The sequence below is a fragment of the Dermacentor variabilis genome, chromosome 8, assembly GCF_050947875.1.
Source record: "Dermacentor variabilis isolate Ectoservices chromosome 8, ASM5094787v1, whole genome shotgun sequence".
NCBI lineage: Eukaryota > Metazoa > Arthropoda > Arachnida > Ixodida > Ixodidae > Dermacentor > Dermacentor variabilis.
The window spans coordinates 69,591,312-69,613,349 of NC_134575.1; the positions used below are offsets into that span (position 1 = coordinate 69,591,312).

The 22,038-nt window shown below is 44.8% G+C and overlaps 1 protein-coding gene across 2 annotated transcripts in view; it reads right to left on the reverse strand.

Annotated features, from left to right (window-relative positions):
• The window catches only part of LOC142590316 (japanin-like-RA1), an 88,902-nt gene extending 67,848 nt beyond the window's left edge, over positions 1 to 21,054 (reverse strand). For both annotated transcript variants that reach the window (XM_075702345.1, XM_075702346.1), the window contains exons 1-2: positions 20,901 to 21,054; positions 10,777 to 10,802 (exon numbers count right to left, since the gene is read on the reverse strand). In XM_075702345.1, the coding sequence (XP_075558460.1) occupies positions 10,777 to 10,802; positions 20,901 to 20,958 (84 nt within the window). In that variant the 5' untranslated portion in view covers positions 20,959 to 21,054. The remainder of the gene's footprint in view (positions 1 to 10,776; positions 10,803 to 20,900) is intronic.
• Positions 21,055 to 22,038: the final 984 nt, after the last annotated feature.

A 22,038-nucleotide genomic window follows, 5' to 3' on the forward strand; every position in this document is an offset into this window, starting at 1 on the left:
AGGCGCGCAAAGCACAGGCTTGCGAAAGTGACAGCGAGGGGGTAAGCATCGCAGCCATACACTCTCCGCTCACGCAACACCTCAGGCGCTACTGAGGCAGCTGGTGTTCCCCTTCGATCACTCTGCTCCGTCGGGATTAGCTCGTGTCCGGGGTTTCGTCCCAATTTGTACCATTGCATCGAAGGGGCCGGATGCGGCGAGAAAATTGGACTGTTCTTTTCTAAACCCTAAGCATTCTTTTGTTTCGGAAAGGCCATGGGTAGACGTTCCTCAGCTAGGAAAAGCAAGTAAGCGAAACTAAGCAAGAACGAAATCGCAGCCTTGCCAAACCATGCTTACTCTTAGCAGAGAATTCTCAGAATATTCATTGTTTTGCTTTGTCGTCTTAATGCGTCGGAATTTGCCAGTAAGCTGAACTCAGATCAAGACTACAGGAGCTCTGGGCAATGGGCAGAGAATCAAAGACTTCGTCAATGTGAGGCATGGGGTGTGATCCTTGAGTAGAACATTGCACGTAATCTTGTTGGACGCTCAGCAATCGACACAAAATTACAAGGAGCCATCTTTTTTACGGACCTAAACGGTAGGAGACGATCGAGCGCCGCCATATTAGCGGATTATCTTACGTTGCAGTATGACGGTAACTTTTTCGTCAATAATCTTCCGCTCGGGTAGGGACACGTGATATAGCCGGTGACATACGATGAATCTGCTATCTGTCCCTCGTTCTCTCTATCCTGTCTCTCTATCGGTCTCTCTATCCCAATGTCGAAGGCATCAACTAAACTTTCATACTTCTTCAACAAGGCAAGTAACTATTGCGTAGCGAAGGGGTCAAGTCGAAGGTGATTACGGTGAAAGAGCGGTGGTAGAGATATAATGTCCAGGAGGGGGAATTTCAGCGAGAACAGACATAAGCGGAACGGAGAGATGCTCTGAATTACAAACTCGCACCAAAGTGGTGCCCTTACAAAAAAACTTTTCGTACCTGCGGTGTTCACTGCGTTGATAAAGCACGGAGCCGTTAATAAATCTAACTATCCCTGATACAGTGGCTATTTCTTTTGTAAAACAACACTCAGAAGGTAACGTTGCCCTATTGCCATGGCTGATGACATCGAACGTGAAGGTAAGCGTGTGCTCACAGCCTGGAGGTTGTTCAGTATCTTCTGCAGCGAGCAGACAAAGTGGCTTCAAGTTTTTATTGACGAAGAAATGCTTGGTGCCGGTCATACCCACGACAACTCGCCGGCAACATACAGTAGCCGAAGCAGGTCATTCACGTGAGCTCCATCTTGTCAACATTGCGCAAGGCTACACCAGAAGGCTGAACAAGAAAGACCAACTGAGAAGAGAAGCCAAGGGATTGGGGTTATTCGTGTATGATCACTCGGTTCACAACACGCAGGTCAGCGTCTGCGGTAAAATGGCGTTTGCAGCGCATGGTCTCGAGCTCCTCGAGGCAATGGCGCGTCAAAACGGCGACAGCGATGGTTGACGAGATTTTGATGGCGACCACGTTGAAGGCCACCGTTCCTATTCCTTTGAGAATATGACATACACTGTTCGACTCAGCCATTGCATCCTTCACAAGGCGACAGTATGCAAAATCATCCGCGGTGTACGATGTGTGCGACTCACCAGAGTGTTGCGTGCGAGCGTCCAGAGTACTCTTCCCATTAGTGGAGTGAACCGCCTGCGTCTCAAAACTTGCCGAAGCTCCTGCTCGATGTTCTTCCATTCGAAGAAATGAATCTCATAGTTGAAAAACCATGGTAGAACAACAACCATCAGAAAGAACAAGACATGGCGGAGCTTGAGATCATCCCACCGATTAGCAGAGCTTACTCTGTCGGAGTCGTCCAGCCAGTCCTCATTACCTTCACCGCGAAGACCAACGAGGAGATGGGGATCCCGACGGTGGCCCCTGATGATCAGAACAGCTGCGGCTTGCGATGTTGGGATGGTAAAGATAAAAGCGCCAGGCTGCTCGTCCTGCGACATGGTGGTGGACAGTGCTCTCAAGCGGCGACCTTATCGAAGCCCCAGGGAGTAGACAGGCATGCAGAGGACGGAGTACCGAGAAACACTTCCACGACACATGAGGTCAAAATAAGGGCTGACCTTTATTGAGCCTGAGAGACACGGCGAAGGACCCCAGGCACAATCCCTCCTGCTGATGGCTCCAAACTCGCGATGAAAATGAAGGTGACAGGCATGATGATCTAATGCACAGCTGAGGCAGTTGTGCCTAATGAATGCTCAAACGTATACGTTTATATATATGAGTCAAAATGACTTTCGACACTGTCTGGTAACCTTTGCTTTATTTCCCATAGTTTCAGTTGGTAGACCAACCTTAATCAGTGGTTATACGCAAGTAAAATTATCCTGTTATTCGCTGAAGCAGCAATGTGGGCGGGTGCTTTTTCTTCCAAATTCTGTCAAGCACTAAGCAAAATTAAATTTCAAGAAGCAACAAATAAATAATACGTCGAACAGTCATCATCAGCAGCAGCAACAGCAGCCTGGTTACGCCCATTGCAGGGCAAAGGCCTCTCTCATACTTCTCCGACTACCCCGATCATGTTATTTTGTGGTCATGTTGTACCTGCAAACTTCTTAACCTCATCCGCCAACCGAACTGTCTGCTGACCCCTGCTATGCTTCCCTTCCCTTAGAATCCAGTTCCAGTCTGTAACCCTTAATGACCATCGGTTGTCTTCTCTCCTCATTACTTGTCCTGCCCATGCCCCCCGCCCCATTTCTTTTTCTTGATTTCAACTAAGATGTCGTTAACTAGAGCTTTTTCCGTCACCCAATCTGCTCTTTTCTTATCCCTCAACGTTACACCCATCATGCTTTCCATAGCTTGTTGCGTCGTCCTCAATTTAAGTAAAACCTTTTTCGTAAGCCTCCAGGTTTCTATACCGTACGTGAGTGCTGGTAAGACACAGCTGTTATACACTTTTCTCTCCTGCTGTTCATGATCTGAGAATGCCTGCCAAACGCATCCCAGCCCATTCTCAGTCTTCCGATTATTTCAGTCTCATGATCCCGATCCGCAGTCACTACCTGCTTTAAGTAGATGTATTCCCTTACCCCTTCCAGTGCCCGCCTACCTATGGTAAATTGCTGTTCTTTTCCGAGACTGTTAAACAGTGCTTTCGTTTTCTGGAGATTAATTTTTAGACCCACCCTTCTGCTTTGCCTCTCCAGGTCAGAGAGCATGCATTGCAATTGGTCCCCTGAGTTACAAAGCAAGGCAATATCGTCAGCGAATCGCAATTTACTAAGGTATTCTCCATTAAGGTCTCTGAATACCTCCTGTAAACACGCTCTAGATAGCACTGGAGAGATCGTATCTCCCTGTCTGACGCCTTTCTTTATTGGGATATTGTTGTTCAAACAGTAACACTGTTCAAGTGCACCAAATCAATGTAAACTTGGCGGCCATTCCTCGAATTAGAAAAGAAAGGCGAGTATTTTTTGAGGTTCTAGAGTTCTGCCTACAAACACCAGAGGCACACACACACACACACACACACACACACACACACACACACACACACACACACACACACACACACACACACACACACACACACACACACACACACACACACACACACACACACACACACACACACACACACACGCGCGCGCGCGCGCGCGCGCGCGCGCACGCACACGCATTTATTTCGTGAATACCGTCAAATACTTCGTAAACATACAGATTTTTCCACTTTGAAACTTCACGTACGACCGCATTAAAAATGCCTCAACAGCCTATGCCTAAGGACTGATCACGTGCGCGGGGAGATTATGCGAATGCTACGCAATATATGACAACTCCATAGTTCAGAGCATGAATCCGAATTTTTTTATTGTGGTAGCAGATATGTGGACACTCCACGCGAATTTTCGCCACCTGTGTCGCCTTGATTCTCTGTAAAGTCCAAGTGCGATAAGATCTATGCCGTGCGCCGTATGCTGTAGACGCTAAGGAAAACTTGAAGAAGTGAGGCGAGAAGGATAGCGGCTTCCTATGGCGGCATCTCGTAGTGCCCGTCAGGGAGGAAAACGTGGAGGGAGCAAAATGCCCCTGAGCATCGTTATTGGCTTCTTTTGCCTGCGTCTGCTTCGTCGCCGTTTCATGGTAGGGCCACAGCAAGTTCTTTTGGGCGATGTTAACGACTTATTGTCTTCCAATTTCGTAATGTCACTGTTAGCCGCATGAACGAGTGACGGCGGCCTTGCACCCATGAAAAGCTGCTGGCAATTTGGTACGCTGATATTCATTTCATTTCATATTCTTTTTTATGCGCAACAATGAGCAGTGATGCTAGCGATAACAGTGATGTGCCAGCGTCCGAGGTGCAATGCGCGTTCGATACAATGACGAAGTTAGAAAATAAAATAAAACGGTTCGTTAAGACATATGCCGCTCGGGACAGACAGCTTTATAATACGCGCGGCGGCTGCTGAAAAAGCATGGTGCTCCAGTTTTGCAAAAGAAATGTAGTTATTTCTAAAGCGGTACACGTGCAATATTTGCAGTATGGCAATAATGCGCGCTCTCAGCCTCTGTAGCAGGCTATGTGCGCTCTAGCGTTGTTAGCTGTTCTGCGTTGGGCTGAAGATACGTGTTTTCATGTTTTAATTGTGTATAGAGTCGTTACCGTAGAAAGTTCCTTGTTTCTGAGCCTTTATAGCAGTGCTTCCTTAATGAATAAAAATACCCATTGCATGAAGGATCGCAGAATCTCCATTATAAAGCTTTGCAGGCTCCAATATTGCTTATACGAAGGCACGTAGCGTCTACATTCAATAGCTTTGAAGCCTCCAGTATTGCTTACCTTCTGTCTGTCATTCTATATATTGCCGCAATCTCCACCACTTCCTCATAATGCACTGCACAGCCAAAGGACATCACGCATACTCAAGGGCAAAATTCCAAGTACCTGAAGACGATTGCAAGGCTTCGAAGACAGCAGGTGAAGAGCCCCAACACAAAGAGCTTAATTGCAGCTGTTTAACGACGGACACATTGGCTTACACATTCGAGATGAAGATGTTGGTGCGTGCTCAATTATTTTTGCAGCCATTTTATTTCGGCACGCTATCATTCACATAATTTTGTTGCCCTAATTCATCCTCCTTCGCAGTACAACAAAAAACTGTCATATTTTTTCCTTTGTTAAACAGTTCCATTTTGAGCAAATTAATTGCTGTCGTGTATTTGCAGTTTTTTTCCATCATCTGGATAGTTGCAACACGTCTTCTATGTGTTTTGCTTGGGCAAGGTTATGGCCATCACGCCATTCATTTCCGACTATTCTCCATTATACCGGTGTCACACGACCACTTTTGATCGCGAACAAGTTCGATCCGGATCGAAATTCGCAATTTCATTGGCGCCATCGCGCAGCTTGCGCAAAAGAACCAATCGTGACTGAGAAATTCAAATCGGATTGGGCTTGATCACGTTTAAAAGTGCGCCGTGTGACACCCGTATTACTTGCATTTCGCTGTTTCTTCCCGTTTTCAAGTCTCTGCCTCTTTCATTCTTGCTGAAATAAATTGTCTGCTATTTTCGTGTTCTTGACAGTGCAGCAAGTTCATTTATATTTAAGGAGCACGGCACACTTATTTACGATACACCTTCTGGCGTAAGTTTCTAGACGTAGAATGTCATAAGCGATCGAGTTCTACTTCCTCAACAGTTGGCATCGTTGTTCTGCTATGTTACGGCCTAAAACAGCAAATATGAGTTTAAATGAAACTAACATGAATGGAACACCTTTGCGCGTTCGTCGTCACAACATATAAACAGCGGCACAAGCGCCTGCAATGAAATCACGCGATTTAAACAAAGGTATGGGTCACAAAAAAAAAACGCAAGAAACGAAACTGAAATTGGAGCCTCCGAAATTCGGCGGCCTGCACGACCATCTTGGAGGCTGGTGCATTTCGCCGATTCCGCTAGGTGCGCTGAGAGTCAAAGTCGGCCGCAGGCGCCTATTGTGTGTCCACTCTTTACGTTTACTGTGTTATTCTATGGCTCGGCTGGGAAACGGCTCTAGTCGTAGAGATGGGCAAAACGGCTCACTTCAGTGAGTGGTTCAGAACGGCTCTGCTCACTGAAATTAGCCGGCTCATTTGAAAGGCTCACCGGCTCACTTAAATCTGTAACGGTGATTGGGTCGCTCAGGAGCGAGCCGGGTCTTTGAACCACTCCTTTAAGTTATTTGGCTTAAAAAAACGATATGTGCATTAGTAGAATAACCGTGTTATAGGTATTTTTACTAATACCTTCTAAATGTTGCACCACGTCACGATGCACGATGGATGGGAGTCGTGAGACATCTCTCGAACAACAGCTGTCAACGAATGGCGCCATGCTTTGCCAATGAAAACACGTTCTGAGCGAAACAGCGCTTGCAGACAACGGACGACAACAAGGAAGACACAACACCGCAGGACAACACAAAGCCAGGAAAACACATGCAGCACTCTGCGAGCGCTCTTTTGATGGGAATGTATGTCAACCAACTCGCCCAGCAACGCGCACTTTGCCAGAAGACCCGGCTCTGACTGAACGGGTCGGCACGGCTCACTGAACGAGAGAGAAGCGGCTCTCCAAAATAGCCGACTCTTCGAACGGCTCATTGAACGAGAGAGAAGCGGCTCTCCAAAAGAGCCGGCTCTTTTGAGACGGCTCACTGAACGAGAGAGAAGCGGTTCTCCAAAAGAGCCGGCTGTTTTGAGAGCTGCTTCAGCGAGCCGTGCCGACCCGTTCACTCAACTAGCTTTCTCGCACTTCTAATAGATGGCGCGCCAATCGCACCCGGCTCTGATGGAACCCTTCGGCACGGCTCAATGAACGAGAAAGAACCGGCTCTCAACCAGCTTTCTCGCACTGCTAATAGATGGCGCTCAAATCACACCTGGCAGAATACCCGGCTCTGACGGATCAGTACGGCACGGCTCATTACGGCTCACTGAACCGGTTCACCAAAAAAAAAAACGGCTCTCCAAGAGAACCGCCGCTCACTTTTACTGAGTCACGGCTCACTCGCTCTTTCAGAAGAGCGGCTCAAAAAATTCGGCTCGCTCCTGAGCGACTCATCTCTACTCGAGTGTCTGTTCTTGTCGTTTACTATGTTACTCCGGCGCCGGCTGCCCGTGACGTGGCTGATAGCAAACGCACATGTCCTCTGTTAGCGGTAATCTGCAGCGGGTTCGAAGTCTAGTCGTCCCTAGATAGCCAATGGCTTCCTGTGCTTTGTGCTTTCGAGCACGTAGTTTTCGTTGAAAGGAGAGACAGCAGGAAGAGGAATGCGCCCGCCATTGCTGTCGGTCTTCATCACGCCAGTGTTCTGAGAGCGAGTAAAATGTCGTGGTGGAGTGAGAAACGTTAGTGTTTGTCTACACGCGCGTGGCCACGTGCTTCGTAGTTTAATAAGTAAGCGAATCTTTACAGCAATTTATGTATGGGATTGAACTACTAACTCTACTGCGCATAGTTGCCCATTTATTTGCTATAGCAATCAATGACTCGTCTTTCGGGCGAAACTGGGACTTTCTTTTACTTTGCGCCTACATTGCCCAAGAATGTTGCAGCAGGGTGCTCACAAAATGATTATATACAAAGCTTCGCTGCATTCGATTTGCCTCAAAAGCTTTCTTAGAACTGCCGAAATTCTTACTTCTATTTTTGTACTTCCTTTGTTCATTGCTACAACATCAGCAATGGAAATTTTCTTATTTTTCTAGGTTTCAACTTTCTGCATGCTGTATAGCTTGTATGCTCAGCATATTGGGCGTGATCCGAATGGTGGGAACATTTTAGGCACCGTGTTTTCGTAGTAGACTGCTAAAGATGAGCTTGCTTATTTACAGTATCAGAAACAAAGGACGGCTTTCCAGTTGAAGCCTCTGCGAAAGTGTAAATTTTTGTTATTGTTCTTATTTTGATGTTATTTTTATCATTTCTTTGCATAAATCGCACGCCTTTTCTATTACTAGGAGCCATTTGTTTGCGTTTCTCGAAGCGTAGTAATATGGGACTTTACTTTTGCGACTATATATTCAACGAAAGTGCTTGCTTGTCACCTCCCTGAATATGAATTGAAATTTCGTCGTGATTTCTAGAACCACGGCCGCTCGATAAAAAAAGCAAGGTGCGGCCATCTACGTCGCGTCGCGGACAATAGGCGGGCGCGTCTCGGTCAAATTTACAGTTGCGACCGCTGTTCTTAGTGAGGGCGCCACTGCTCGGGGATACTTTTGTGACTTCGCAGCGGGGCTAAGCAGGCGTTAGTTCTCGCGGCAGAACGTGTTTGCCTCGTGCTCTATGCATTCATCTCGTGCTTTTTCGCATGCGTGAGCACATTGCTTCGCGTCAGAATGTATTTGTCTCGTGGGATATGCATTCATCTCGTGGTTTTTCGCGTGCGTGTGTGTGAGCAAGTTTTCCTGGCCTTGCTGTGCTTTGTCAAGGCTCTTCGGTGTGCATGTGTGCCGTAGCCAGCCTCTTTCATGTGGCGCATTTCCGCGCAACTGTTGTGTGCCACTCTGGGGCAGAAATGCCAAAAAGGACCCGACTGTGAAATATGGCGAGTTTCCCTGCGACTTGGAGCGTCCAGAAGCATGGCTGGAAAATATCTCTCGCCGAGGAGTGTCGGCCAAAGGAAGCAAGCGAGAACCGAGCGACAAGTCTGGTATGCTCCCTGCACGTTAGCGAAAATGACTATAAAACGAACACGAAGCTTACGCTCCTGCTTCCGACTGCCGTACCGACCGTGTTTCGCAAATACCAAAAGTACCGTTCCAAAAATTGAACACATATCCACAGTACCACAGAATTTCTAACGCTATGGTCTGATGCAGAAGCAGATCTTTAACTAGCACCAGCAGCTTTTTCTACCAGGGTGAATTGTATGAGCTTGTGAAGAAAAGGTATGAACTGTTTTTTTTTTGTATTGTACACAAATATTTTGAAGTGGACCTAATGTTTTGACCTTTTAATTGACCTTAATGTGAGTGCTTTTGGAATTTCCGAAGCCTGTGAATAACATTGCACTGCATAACTTTATTTACACTGTTTCAAATCTTTGAGCAGAATCCTCCCTTACCACAATCAAGTTGTTGCTTTATGAAATATTTGACACTGGCTTTCATGTGCAATGCGAATTGTGCAAGACCCTTCGGGAAGCTTGAGAACCAACCGTGCCACTCTACGGGCTCATAGAAAATATGCACAGTGGAGGCTTGACAAGCCCTAAAATGAAAGTTGTTAAGCTTTGCCAGCGGAGTTGCATCTTTGTTCAGCGGGTCATGAAGAACGAGGAGATTCAAAAACGCAGCAATCTGTGCCACCTGTACACGTGAGCATTACTTCCACATTTCACACAGTGTCGGCGGTTAATATGTGGGAAAAAGGACGATGAGTGAAAATGAGTGAGGAGTTTTGCAAAATATTCTGGAGGAAGTTGCTGCACCCCCATTAGCCAACAGGGCTGGGAATGTTAATTCAACAGTGCATCGACTTTTGAGGTTGTCGCATGAACCTCTCGCAAGGAAGCTTCTCCATTCGTGAATACCAGTGAATATATTCTTTCTTGCTTATGACAATGCAATAAAACTATCAAGCTCCTGGCTGAAGCATTTCTTGCACTGTTCGTGGCTGTTGCCGCACTTGTAAACTTCCGACAACTTCACCTGTATTGAATCGTTTATTTCAAATATAGATTTGAATGTGGTCATCCAAACATGTAGCCAGATTGTTTTTTACAGGGCCTGATGTGATTTTGATGCCAAGCAGGATGGGCAGGGGGGAGGCTCTGTTGGGCGAGTCATGGCCGCTCGATGCAAAAGAATTTTATGCAAAAGCAGATTTCTTTTGCATCGAGCGGCCGTGGGCGAAACATACGTGTCAGGAACACTGGCAAGCGAGAGGAAAAGTTAAAGTCATTTAAAGAGGCGCACTCCTTAGATAAGTTCCAGCATCACTCCGTATGCTTTGTCTTGATGACAAACAATCTAATTGCGATTATTTGCAATGACAAGCGTTTCTATTTCATCTAAGTTAGTTTGCATTGCTTGGGAGACTCGGTACAAGTTCTCCCTGTGTAAAGTTTTTACTTTGCATACGTGTTCACGAGAAGTGAATAAAATACTGATAGATCTCTTCAAGCAGCGCCTCTAGATGGAAGTGGGTTACCCGGTCGTGCATCGTACGGGCAACCGTCACGGATAATGTCCAGGCGTATTCTAGAACAGATTTCCACCCCCGTGACAATCTGTTCGCGTTTGTGGCGTAATCAGCACTTCTTATAGTGACTTAAAGATTTTATCTGCAATTTCCAAGCATAAAACGCTTTATTTACGTCTTGATTTGAAAGGAGATCGCGCGTGCCGAAAAGGCTGTGAAGGCGCTCTCGCTCAGCAGCCGTCCCCGAGCAGTGGTGCCGCATCGGGAACCCAGAGAAATAGGCCCCAGACGCCGTTGAGGCGCTGCGCAGCGGGCTGCGCCTTGTGCTTTTGCATCGAGCGACCATGCTAGAATGATGTATTGCTTTGTACAAAAAATACTTTGACTAATCTGCGTTGTGTATACATGCTTCAAGGCATTCAACGCGCTCCAGATGAGCTTAACGCTTACATGGCCTTGCCTTCCACGCTGGGTTTTGTCCATAATGTTATTTCTTCACGCATGCAATAAATTCTCTTAGCTACATTTGTTTCTAAAAAAAATTGAACAATGCTTACCATAATGATAACGCCGGTCGTCCTGGCTACAGTTTTATCACCAAGTAGAAAAAAAGAAAGTGAAAAATATCGTCTGTTATTCAGCGTAATGTCCAACACCATGAAACGCTGCATGTACTTAAATACTCGTAGTACGTTATCAAATGTCTTGTTCAACAAAACTCAATCAAAATTTAGTTCCCGAAGTGTAAAAAAGGTAGAAATTCGTTATAATATATATTTCACTTTGTCATGAATATCGAAATGTTATAAATTACAGCGCTGTTAGCAGGATGCCACGTCAATAACTGTAACGTTTTTTTTTTGTTTCACTACAAGGTTGCATTTCCCTGTTGGCAATAAGCAGCAGTAATGGAATCATCGTCGGCAATATACATAATAAGAATCACTACTGCTAAATATCTTTTCCAGTGTACAAGTAGACACACAATAGTACAATTTAGGCCAGTATATACGAGAAAATTCCCTTATGTATAAGTTTTAAGGTTCACTTGCAAGCTCCACTTTAACCTTCACTACTCTGACATTTTATTCTACTCTCCCATGCACTACTTGTTCTTCTATCCATGATATTTGGGCTAAAGAGCAGCATTTAGTTTAGACACAGCTCCAATATACATGGGCAAATGCATGCGTGTAAAATGCTGCAATGTCGTTTTAAGCAAGCACCTGACGGAGGTCAATATCACTTTGATGGTTTAGCCGAGCCACAGACGCTGCGTTGAAGTTCATGTAGGCCTTGCTGTTATAAAAATGCCTCAAAGTGGCATTTTTTCTAAGAACTCAAGCATGAAGCTGACTATAAAACGAGATAACGCATTTTTGTAGGCTGCATCTCGTGCAACACCTAACTCAGAGAGATTTGGCAAATGAGAATAGAGCCAACGTAAAATTGTTACAAATGTTTCGAAGCTGTTCCACATCTTCTACTCAAAGTGGGGGATATATTCCGAAGCAGTGGTACACCAAATCCGTTCGCTTAATGTGGTTCAATAAGTGCAGCTTAAAAATCGACATGCCAACATTTTTGTTGCGTTATGTAGCCTTATCAGTAATATTGCGGTTACAGTACCGGGCTGATCGGCACGCATTACACGCAAATTATATTACATTCTACACATCGTATGTACAGATCGCTCACCCATTTCATTGTGTTTAACGCTTCGTCTCTAGGCTCGAGACTGTTTTCGTTACATCTGTGGCATCGGCTCAGTTAAGTATTACACTACCCGACTGATCTGCTTAGTTTTCTGTACAGCATTTCTTGCCTATCCAATAACTCGACAATAAACCAGCCTAAAGGAACTCGTGAGGAATGAAAGACGATACGCGAAGCGTTGCTTTGATAGGTATTTTTCTTGGGCACAAATGTGTGACTTCAAGACAGACCTTTATTACTGACAACAAATCAAATCTCGACTGACAAAAGATATCTATATAAGATAATCTAGGGCATAATTCACAGCTAAATAGCTATCCATATCAATTCAGCATGCAATAACAACTAGTCCGTCAGCGTTTTATTCGTGTTCACAGATTTATTATATCCGAGAACCGCCCTCTGTGTGTAACGACAACGTATACCGCGCCCTTCAGCTTGGGGTGCGTTCTCTGAACAGCATCCCATCAAGAACGATAAGTATGTACAGCCCCCATTTCATGTTCCATGCCCGAACTGATAAGCATAAAGGACCATGGTATGTTTGCCGAAGTGCAGCAGACCATGCGATTTCAGTGCTACAGTGGACAAAGCGCTAGTAGTAGTCAAACAATTTCGGCAGCATGTTCCCCTCTTGCAACACTTGACGGCGAAAGCCTGCGGCGCAATTAGTAATGTGCCGTCTCGAAGCGTCGCGTTGCCACTTTCGCAGTTCACCTTCCACGGCTCCTTTTCGACGCTTAGATGCGCCGACGAAGTTTCTCTTCAACTTTACGTCGCATCTTCTCAGCAGGGTGTTGAGAAGTGCGCAGCTCTGCGTGGTGTATGAGGGATTTCATTGAATGTCTGCACTTCTGCTTCACTTTACTGAACGCTTGTAGCCTCAGCCTTTCGGGAGTACGAGCCATTGCTTATACCGGGATATGAGCCACTGATATCACATCGCTCTTTGTAACACTCGACGAGACACTGCGTTTTTGTATGTTGTATGTATGATTCCAATTAATTATGCACTGCATGCTTCACTTTGCTGCGTGCTTATAGCCTCTGCATTACAAGAGCGATGAACCATTACATTTCTTGTTTCCTTAGGGGGATGTGGGCCCTTGCCGATGATGATAGTTTTGTCATTGGACCAGACGACGCTTTTCAAGGCCATTGCAAGTATGAGCCATTTAAGGCTTTCGCCTTATTAAATACTGTGGACCACGCAACACAATCAAACAAACTGCAGTTTACTAAGAAACGAATATAGAAGATTAGACTACGGGTCGGCTGCCTGCTCGTGTCCTTAAAAAGTGGCGTATCCTTTCATAGACAGGCGCGCGGAGCTCTTGTGCGTAGGGTAAAGTTTTATATGGAGCTCACAATATGCAGTCAACAAAAAATTACGCCACAATTCATCGCGCGACGACTGTCAACGCTAATGGGGTTAGCATTTGAGCAATCTGGAGAGATACGCTGTATTGCTAAAAACAACTTTGCGTAGAATATCTAGTGGTTATTCGGGGATTGGTCAATAATTGTGCATATGGTGGTTTGTTCTTCAAGCTCGTCAGATTTGCAGGCCACAAAAGATCTTCACTGTACACAGCCTTTCAACTTGAATGAGTTAATCCCACTGGCCCCCATAGACCACGACGTCTATGCATCGGCAGCCACAAAAAAGATTCCCTAAACATGTTCCACAAACAGCTGATTTTCCTGCTATCGTTGTAGAATTTGCGTTCAGTATATCAGAGTCATATATATGCGTCTTATTCAGGAATAAAATTTAAATTTTTGTTCTGATATACAAGAGTGCACCTTGTCACCTGCATGAATCAGACACGCTCTTTTTTCGCCATCGAGAATGAAGTTTCAGGCTGTAGATAGCAGATATCAGCAGCACGCCAAAGTTTAACCAGTATGCTAGATTGCTAATCGCAATAAAAAAGTTAGGCCAGAACCCAACCTAGTGGGCACGGCGGACGCAGCCTGGCAATGTCACTGACCAGAAATCTGCTCTGTATTCTGCAGCTCGTCGCATCTACGGAAGCAAGTGGCTACACGTGTCCGCAAGCTGGTGGCATCATCGACACCTATCGAGTACGTCCTGATTATTCCGCCTACAAGATTCCAACGACGGCATTACCTGACAACGTGACTCTGCTAGCGACGCCACCTGGCAGTCATGGCGTGACGTCACCTCACCGTACAGCTATAAAGCAAGCACCTCACGAGTTCATCTTCAGTGGGCACGGCGGACGCAGCCTGGCAATGTCACTGACCAGAAATCTGCTCTGTATTCTGCAGGTCAGTAGTCCTTACGGCAATTCATTGCACAGCGATTGTCGTAGCATTATTGTCCTGCCGTGCCCACGGAAATGTCTCGATCTAGCCTATGAGTGTGTTCATGTTTGTAAGCTACTTCTTTGTGGCGACATCGAGAGCAACCCTGGTCCAACACAGAAAGAGCTGTTTGAACAATTACTAGAGGGTCAAACTACTATTCGTAATCATATTTCCGAAATGAAAGCTCAACTAGCCAACGCCGAAAAAATGATTGGTAACCTTCAACAAATACTCGCTAAAATTGAAGAAAAACTTTCAGAAGCTTCTCCTGCTCATGATGATCAGGTTGAAACCACCCTTAGATCACTGGAGCATGTTATTGATTTCCAGACAAAAAAATTAACAGATCTGGAAGACCGAAACAGGCGGTCAAATATAATTATTCATGGCATAACTGACATCCCCGATGAAACTGAAGCGCTGCTTAAGGAAAAGATAATCACTGAGGTAATTAAAGATAAGTTGAAAGTGGAGTGCCATTCCATTGGCCGCATTCACAGACTTGGCCGAAAAGGTACTGACCGTCCAGTTATCATATATCTCCAGGATTTCAATGAAAAGAAACTGATATTTGATAACTGTAAAAAGCTTAAAGGAACGAGCATAAGCATTAGGAACGATTACTCACAAGCTACACTAAAAAAAAAGGAAGCTTTTGTGGGACAGCGCGCAAGCTGAGAAACTTGGGGGTAAGAAAGTGTACCTGATTCATGATAAACTTAAGATTGATAAAGATATTTTTTTCTGGGATGAGACAAAGAACATGCGCGTCAAAATAATGAATAAACGCTCTTCGCAGCAAGAAACCTGACGCTCCTCCCAAGAATGCGACAAACACTTGCGTATTATTAACCTAAACGCTCGCAGCGTCCTAAACAAAACATAAAATCTTGAAATTACTTTATTAGAGCACAGCCCACACATTGCAGTTATAACGGAGACGTGGCTGCGGTCCGAAATAAGTGACGAGGATGTGTTCCCACCTTGTTATCAAGTATTCCGCAAGGATAGGAATTCTAGGGGAGACGGTGTTGCAGTCCTTATTAAACACCATATAGAAGCTGTTCTACTAGAAGACGATAAAAGTCTTGAATGCTTGTGCATAAAAATCACGTGTTGGGGTCACAAATTCCTTTTGTACGCAATTTACAGACCTCCCGATGCATCACCTGAATATCTAGTCAAGCTACAAGAAAGCATGTCCCAATTCCAGTCAAACAAATTGTTACTTGTGGGTGACCTAAACTTACCTGACGTCATTTGGGAGCGTTTGCAAGCACTTTCACTGAACAATAAACATTTAAACAGCATGCTTAACATAATGCTAACGCATGACCTAATTCAAGTCGTTCAGGAACCCACACGTGTGCAAGGATCTTGCCAATCTTTGCTTGATCTGGTATTTTTGCCCAGAATATTAACTGAATATACCGTTGCAGTTATAGAAGGTATATCTGATCATCTACTTGTCAGTATCGATATATCCATAGTCTCTTCCACCCCATCTGAAAAACCTGTGAAGCGTTCCTTCAAGGACTACTCACGCGCAAATGATGCAGCCATAATAGAACATATGGAAACATGTCTCACCGACTTTAACGACAGTGATGTGACAGCACTCTGGCACCGTTTTAAGAACATGTGTGAGTTCTGTATTGATAAATTTGTGCCTGATAAATACAAACTAGTCCGCAAACAAACACCGTGGATGACACGTGATATTATCCATATGACCCGCAAGATAAAAAGGTTAAAGAAAACACGATTACAACCTGATCGAGTTAAAGAAATGAAAGAAAACCTTGCGCGTGCAGTATGCACCTCGAAGGAACACTATTTCAATATAGTACTACCAAACTTTATTGTTGAACAGCCCGAAAAGTTCTGGAATTACTTGAGCGAAAAAAAGAAGCCAGTAGCACAAATCTGCATCGATGGTTCAATCATTACCGATCACAGGGAAATTGCGAGTCACTTCAATTATTATTTTCATAGTGTATTTTCTAACTCTGGCATTAGTTCATCTACAGACAAAACGTTTCACCCATCCGAAGCGAATTTTATTTCATACCCTGGCTTAGTTTCGATGCTAGTTAACTTAAAAACTAAATCTTCTTGCGGTCCTGACAACCTTCAGAACATTTTTTTGAAACGTTATGCTGAAACTATTGCAAGGTTCCTTCTTATTATATTTCATGCTTCGTTGCTTGCTGGAAAATTACCGGATGACTGGAGGGTAGCCAGAGTTGTACCCGTATTCAAGAAGGGTGACTGTTCATTGTTAGAAAATTACCGGCCAATATCATTGACATCCTCATGTTGCAAACTAATTGAACATATTATTGGCAACCAGATTAACGAGTTTCTAGATAAACATTCAATGCTGTCTAATTTTCAACACGGATTTAGAAAAGGCTATTCAACAGTTACACAACTTGTCACCGTAATTCATTCACTCGCCTCATGCCTCGATAATAATGGTCAAATTGACGCCGTATTTCTTGATTTTAGCAAAGCCTTTGATACAGTTCCACATGACAAATTAATACTAAAACTTAGACATTTTGAGCTCCCTGAAATATTAATCGCATGGATAACAAACTACCTAACAAATCGCCGCCAGTTCGTGGAAATTAATCAGCAACAGTCTGGCTGTCTTCCGGTCACCTCGGGAGTTCCTCAAGGAAGTGTCCTAGGGCCGCTGCTCTTTTTACTCTATATAAATGATATTACTACTTCAATCCATCCCAGCGTACAAATTAGGTTGTTTGCTGACGACTGTGTGCTTTTTAGGGAAATCACTTCAACCAATGATCAAACTGATTTAAATGCTTCTCTAGCTGGCATTACTGATTGGTGCAAAACATGGGGAATGCGGCTTAACGCTGAAAAGACGGTCTTTCTTCGCTTCACTCGTCAGAAAGCTCCACTAACCTTTAGTTACACGTTAGGTTCGTTGGCCTTGCAGGAAGTAACAAAATATAAGTATTTGGGCGTCACAATTACTAACAACTTATCGTGGAATTTACACATTGATAATATCTGTTCTTCAGCCTTGCGTAAATTATACCTTTTGCGACATAAACTTAGAAATTCCCCACCTAATGTAAAACTGCTTGCTTATTATTCATTAATTAGACCTAAACTTGAATATGCATGTGTTGTTTGGGACCCGTTTACTAAACAAAATATTAAATGTCTCGAAAGGGTACAGAAAAAAGCCGTACGATTCATATATTCTAAATTCTCTCGCTATGATTCCCCCTCACGAATAATGCATGATAATGGCATCGAAGTCCTTCAGCAGAGAAGGCAACACTTAAGAATTCGATTTCTTACCATGCTTATTAATGGAGACTTATCAATTAATCCTGCATCGTATCTGTTCAGTACAACGTCTAGGCCTACTCGACACCATCATCCGAATTCACTAACACCTTATTTTGCACGGACGGATGTATTCAAGTATTCTTTTTTTCCCCGAACTATAACAGACTGCAATAACTCGTTGTTGCCTGTTTCAATTGTTTGACTCATTGTATTACTGTTGTGTCTTACCACCTTACTTGATTGAATAATGCATTGTAATATTGTTGTGTTTAACCACCCTGCTTGGACCTGTTTTAGGTCTGCAGTATGAAATAAATAAAATAAAAAAAATAACACCAATGTCAACGTCAGTGTCATTAGCAATCAGGCAATCAGCCATACACAAGGCCACATTTACGAACAATGACCTATGTGAAGACAAAATCTAGTACCTTCCTCTTCATAAAGTAACGTAAATTCACTTGTGTTTAGTCAATTATTGTTGTAGAGATTTTATCATTTCGTCAACGGGTGCCTTTAGAATTTGACGCAATAAATAAAGTTGTCCATCCACGCATTGTATGCGCAAGAAGAGTGTGCGGGGCGAGACGTACACTAATCTTGTTCAGAGGCGGTCATTAAGAAGCGTTAGGAAGGTCGCTGATACCATTGGTTTTAAAGAGCTGTGAAACGACAAGCTTGGCGACTTCGTCGGAATATAATTCTTCCCCGAGCAATGTGCGAACCACACTTGGCTCTTGGAGAAATCACCTACATACCATAGTCGACGTTACGGTTCGCCTCTTGACTAACTGTCCGTGTCACGCGGCTACAATAACAATGGCGGTCCGTAAATCAAAGACAATAAAAAGACCAACGAATGTAAAATGTGAACTCGTGCACCCGTGAGGGCGTTAGCGCCTGTATGGGCGTTTGTACCATAGCCTAGCCTTCTTCCCTTCAGCATGACTCAGCTGACAGTGCCAGTATGGTGGAGATCAAAGACAAATTCAGACAAAGCGGCCACAACCAACTACGTCTGTTGCCTCTCTCTCCTCGGTGAAAGCCTTTTTTCAAAAAAGACAAGTTGTGGTGTAGTGCAAGCGGTCCGCCACCATTCAGTGCTGTGCTATGGTCTTTTAGCTTTCGCTCTCAATCTTCATCGAGCCGTTTCTCAAGCCCACCACTCTTTACTTAGCCATGCAATCTCAGGCTTCGTTCCTGACGTAACCTGACGTCACCTGGTGCCTACCTGGACCCTCTGCGATGCCATTCAAGCTTCAGGTGAATGATTCCAGTGCTAAGGGACTTGAGAAACCTTTAGAACAGCAGTTTAAGTAGAAAGAGTTCACTGCGCCTTTTTGATCATTGCTCTGGCTCACTTTATCACCGCTTATACGGCTATAATTTTTAGGCATGCTGCATAATGCTGACCATCAGACGACCGAGAGGTAGTCAGAACATTGAAATCTTCCGCTTCCGCGTGGCTACATAATGTGTCATAAGGGCTCAGTAAGTGTGCAATTTTATTGGCTATTACCTTTTAGCCACGCATGCTAGTAGACTGCTTGACTTGTTCACTTATGCGTACGGCGTCCAACGAACTCTGCTTATCTGCAATATTTTTCTGCTGGGTGGCTTTGCTTTTGATTTTAAGTCTGAGTGTGGTATTACGACTGCTTATTTCTCTTACTTTTTCTTCTTTTTTCATCCATGTCTGTATGGGTTGGCGCAAACGAGTAAGAAATCAATTCAAAAACACAACACGTGTCTTGTTCATTTCTTTTCGCGCTGATAGACACTCAAAAGTTCCGCTTCAATTTGAAGTCTTGTCTTTCTACGCCTCTTGGATCACAACACCCTCTTACATTGTCTACGTCAACAAGGCAACAGCGGCATCACGGAAATAATTATATGCAGCACTAACATCTAGAGCAAATAAAAGTGTTTCCGTAAGATCGTTGTCAGCAAGTTTAGACTTCTGTAGGAATATAAAACCCAGTGCGCAAGTTGGTTCTCCGCAATAACTTGAAACGTTTGTGCAATGAGGATGTGTACTTTCCGCGATAGTTCTGCACTATACTAACATTTAACATTGATTCCACCATCCAACCACTCGATTACAGGCACAGCTAATTATGTCGTTGTCACACTTCGGCTAAGTAGGAGCCACGCCACCCAGCGAGAGAGGAAAAGAAGAGGTCAACAAAGGGAAAATAGGTTGAAGTGACCCATTTCCCCCTGTGAGAATGCTATATTATTCGCGATTCTTATACGGTGATTGCACAGTGCATTTTAGGTGATCTAGCTACATCGGCATTGAATTCTTAGACGATTGATTCCGCCCGGCTGCGTAAGAGACCAATGTTATGCTGGTGGTTTCAGGCCAACAAACCATGCCCAGTGATTGAAGCGCGTTACTAGGAGCGCGTTGCTGCCGCCACTTCTTGCGTGAGGGCGCTGCAATCGTTTTGACAATTGGTTAGTTTGGTTGATAATTTAAGCGGCTGTCGGCAGCCACGTCAATCGTCAAACCAGTGCAATCAATCGTCAAAATGATTGCAGCGTCCGTATCTCCACTGGTCGGCCTTCCGCCCCGTATACGAAGCTTTGGATTAGCGGCTCCGTACATTCCAGCCTAACTACTTCTATGTGAAGACCACGAGCAGTCCGTACTCCTGAGAAAGATGGTCCCTGTCGCGAGCGTCAGCGATAGTTGGCTCGTAAACGGGTTGATTGCCGTAGGGCCGTCCCCAAGCTGCGCGCCAGAGATGCCGAGTTTAAACGGCAGCGCCGGGAGGCCGATCCCGAAGTGCGCGCCTGAGAATCCGAAGTTCAACGGCATTGCCGAGGGACCGACACTGAGCTGCGCGCCCGAGATTTACATTATAGGCTGCTTGCGAAGTTTGGCTTGCATGGTGTAACACTCGGTGTAACTAACACAGCTTCGCTGTTTGACCATCTTCACTCACTAGAAGGGGTGGCAATTTTTTTAATGTTGTCGGTTCGAAAACGAAACACAAATTCTAACGGCTCTAAATGAGCAAAACGATTTTGTCGTCACAGCCCTTGTATCAAGCACATGGTGAACGCAAATAAGGCCATAAATTTACGTAGCATCGTACATGTGTGTTCCTTTGAACGAGCACTGAACCTCTTTAAGGGTGCGCGTGACCCTCGGATGCCTGGCTCTATGAACATCAAGTTGCCTTTTATGGGTGTAAATCAAAACCACAAGTCGTCTGATACTTGTGCCACAAATATGCTATTAAAACTCGTGTGTCATATAAACAGTATCTTAAACAGCCTGTGGAACACTTACAGTTGATGAAGACTACGGATGCATATAAAACGAGAAGAAAGGGACGATAGGGCCTCATTTCTTTGCAAAACTGGCACTGTTTCCCTCAGTAACTGAACGGTGAAAATTAAGTGGTCCTTTCGCGCCTCCTTTATACAGGTTTAGCTGCAGGTAAAAGTCGTTCTGTCTGTTGTAAAAAAAAACACGTTTTTATCTAGCCGCAAACTACAGCGTCGCTTCCTCATCGTCGCTTTCTTATAGTTTAAAGTTTAACAAAACGTTTCTAAAGTGACTTCAAGAACATTTAGATGCGGAAGTTGGCAGAAGTGAATGAATGTTTACTAGTAATTAAAGTGGTCTCTCTACAACATTTATGTGTCCTTTGATATGCATTCTTCTGCAAAAGATCAGTGCCATTCCACTCGGTGGAGGTGACCGACCTGTGAAGATGTGTAGGTGGGCCCCTTAATGGCGAACTGTCCATTGCCACGCGTGAAATGCCGTGCACTATTAAAAAAACACCCAGATGGGCGTTTTTCGCTTCTCCTCTAGCACATTTCCTTTTCTACATGTTTTTGCTCCTATTGAAAGGGCCTACAATAAAGCTCCCGCTTGGGTGTTACTTATATCGGCATACAGCCGGAGTACCGTAATGTGCCCACTTCCTCCACATTTGACTGCGAGGTACAATGGGGATTTTGTGAAGGAATTAAAGGCGTTTTAGTTTCGGTGCGGCAAGCACGTAGCGAAATTATCGGTGGTGTTGGTCGCGTGCTTACAGAGCACCAGACAGAACACCGCATGCCGGAATCTCGGATGCCGCGATCAAAGCTCAAGGGAACTCGGCCGTCCGTGAGCTGCTACCCGAGGTGGCGTTGCGCCTGCTCGGAGTGATCGCCAGCGTCCGACACTTGGGCCTGCGGTATTCCTTCTGCCACTGCCTAGGCGCAGCGTCCCGTGACGAAGCATTTCGCCGCGTGCTCGCCACACGAGGCCCAATGGAAAGCACAGGGCCATCGCTGAATTGACCAAGCCACGCGCACACGTGGTCCAATGGCGAATGAACCCTCCTCGGCACCTCGACATTTTTTCCCTTTCACTGATCACAGAACCCCTCTTCGCAAGCCTTGTGCTGTCATGCAATCGTCCTCACGAAAAT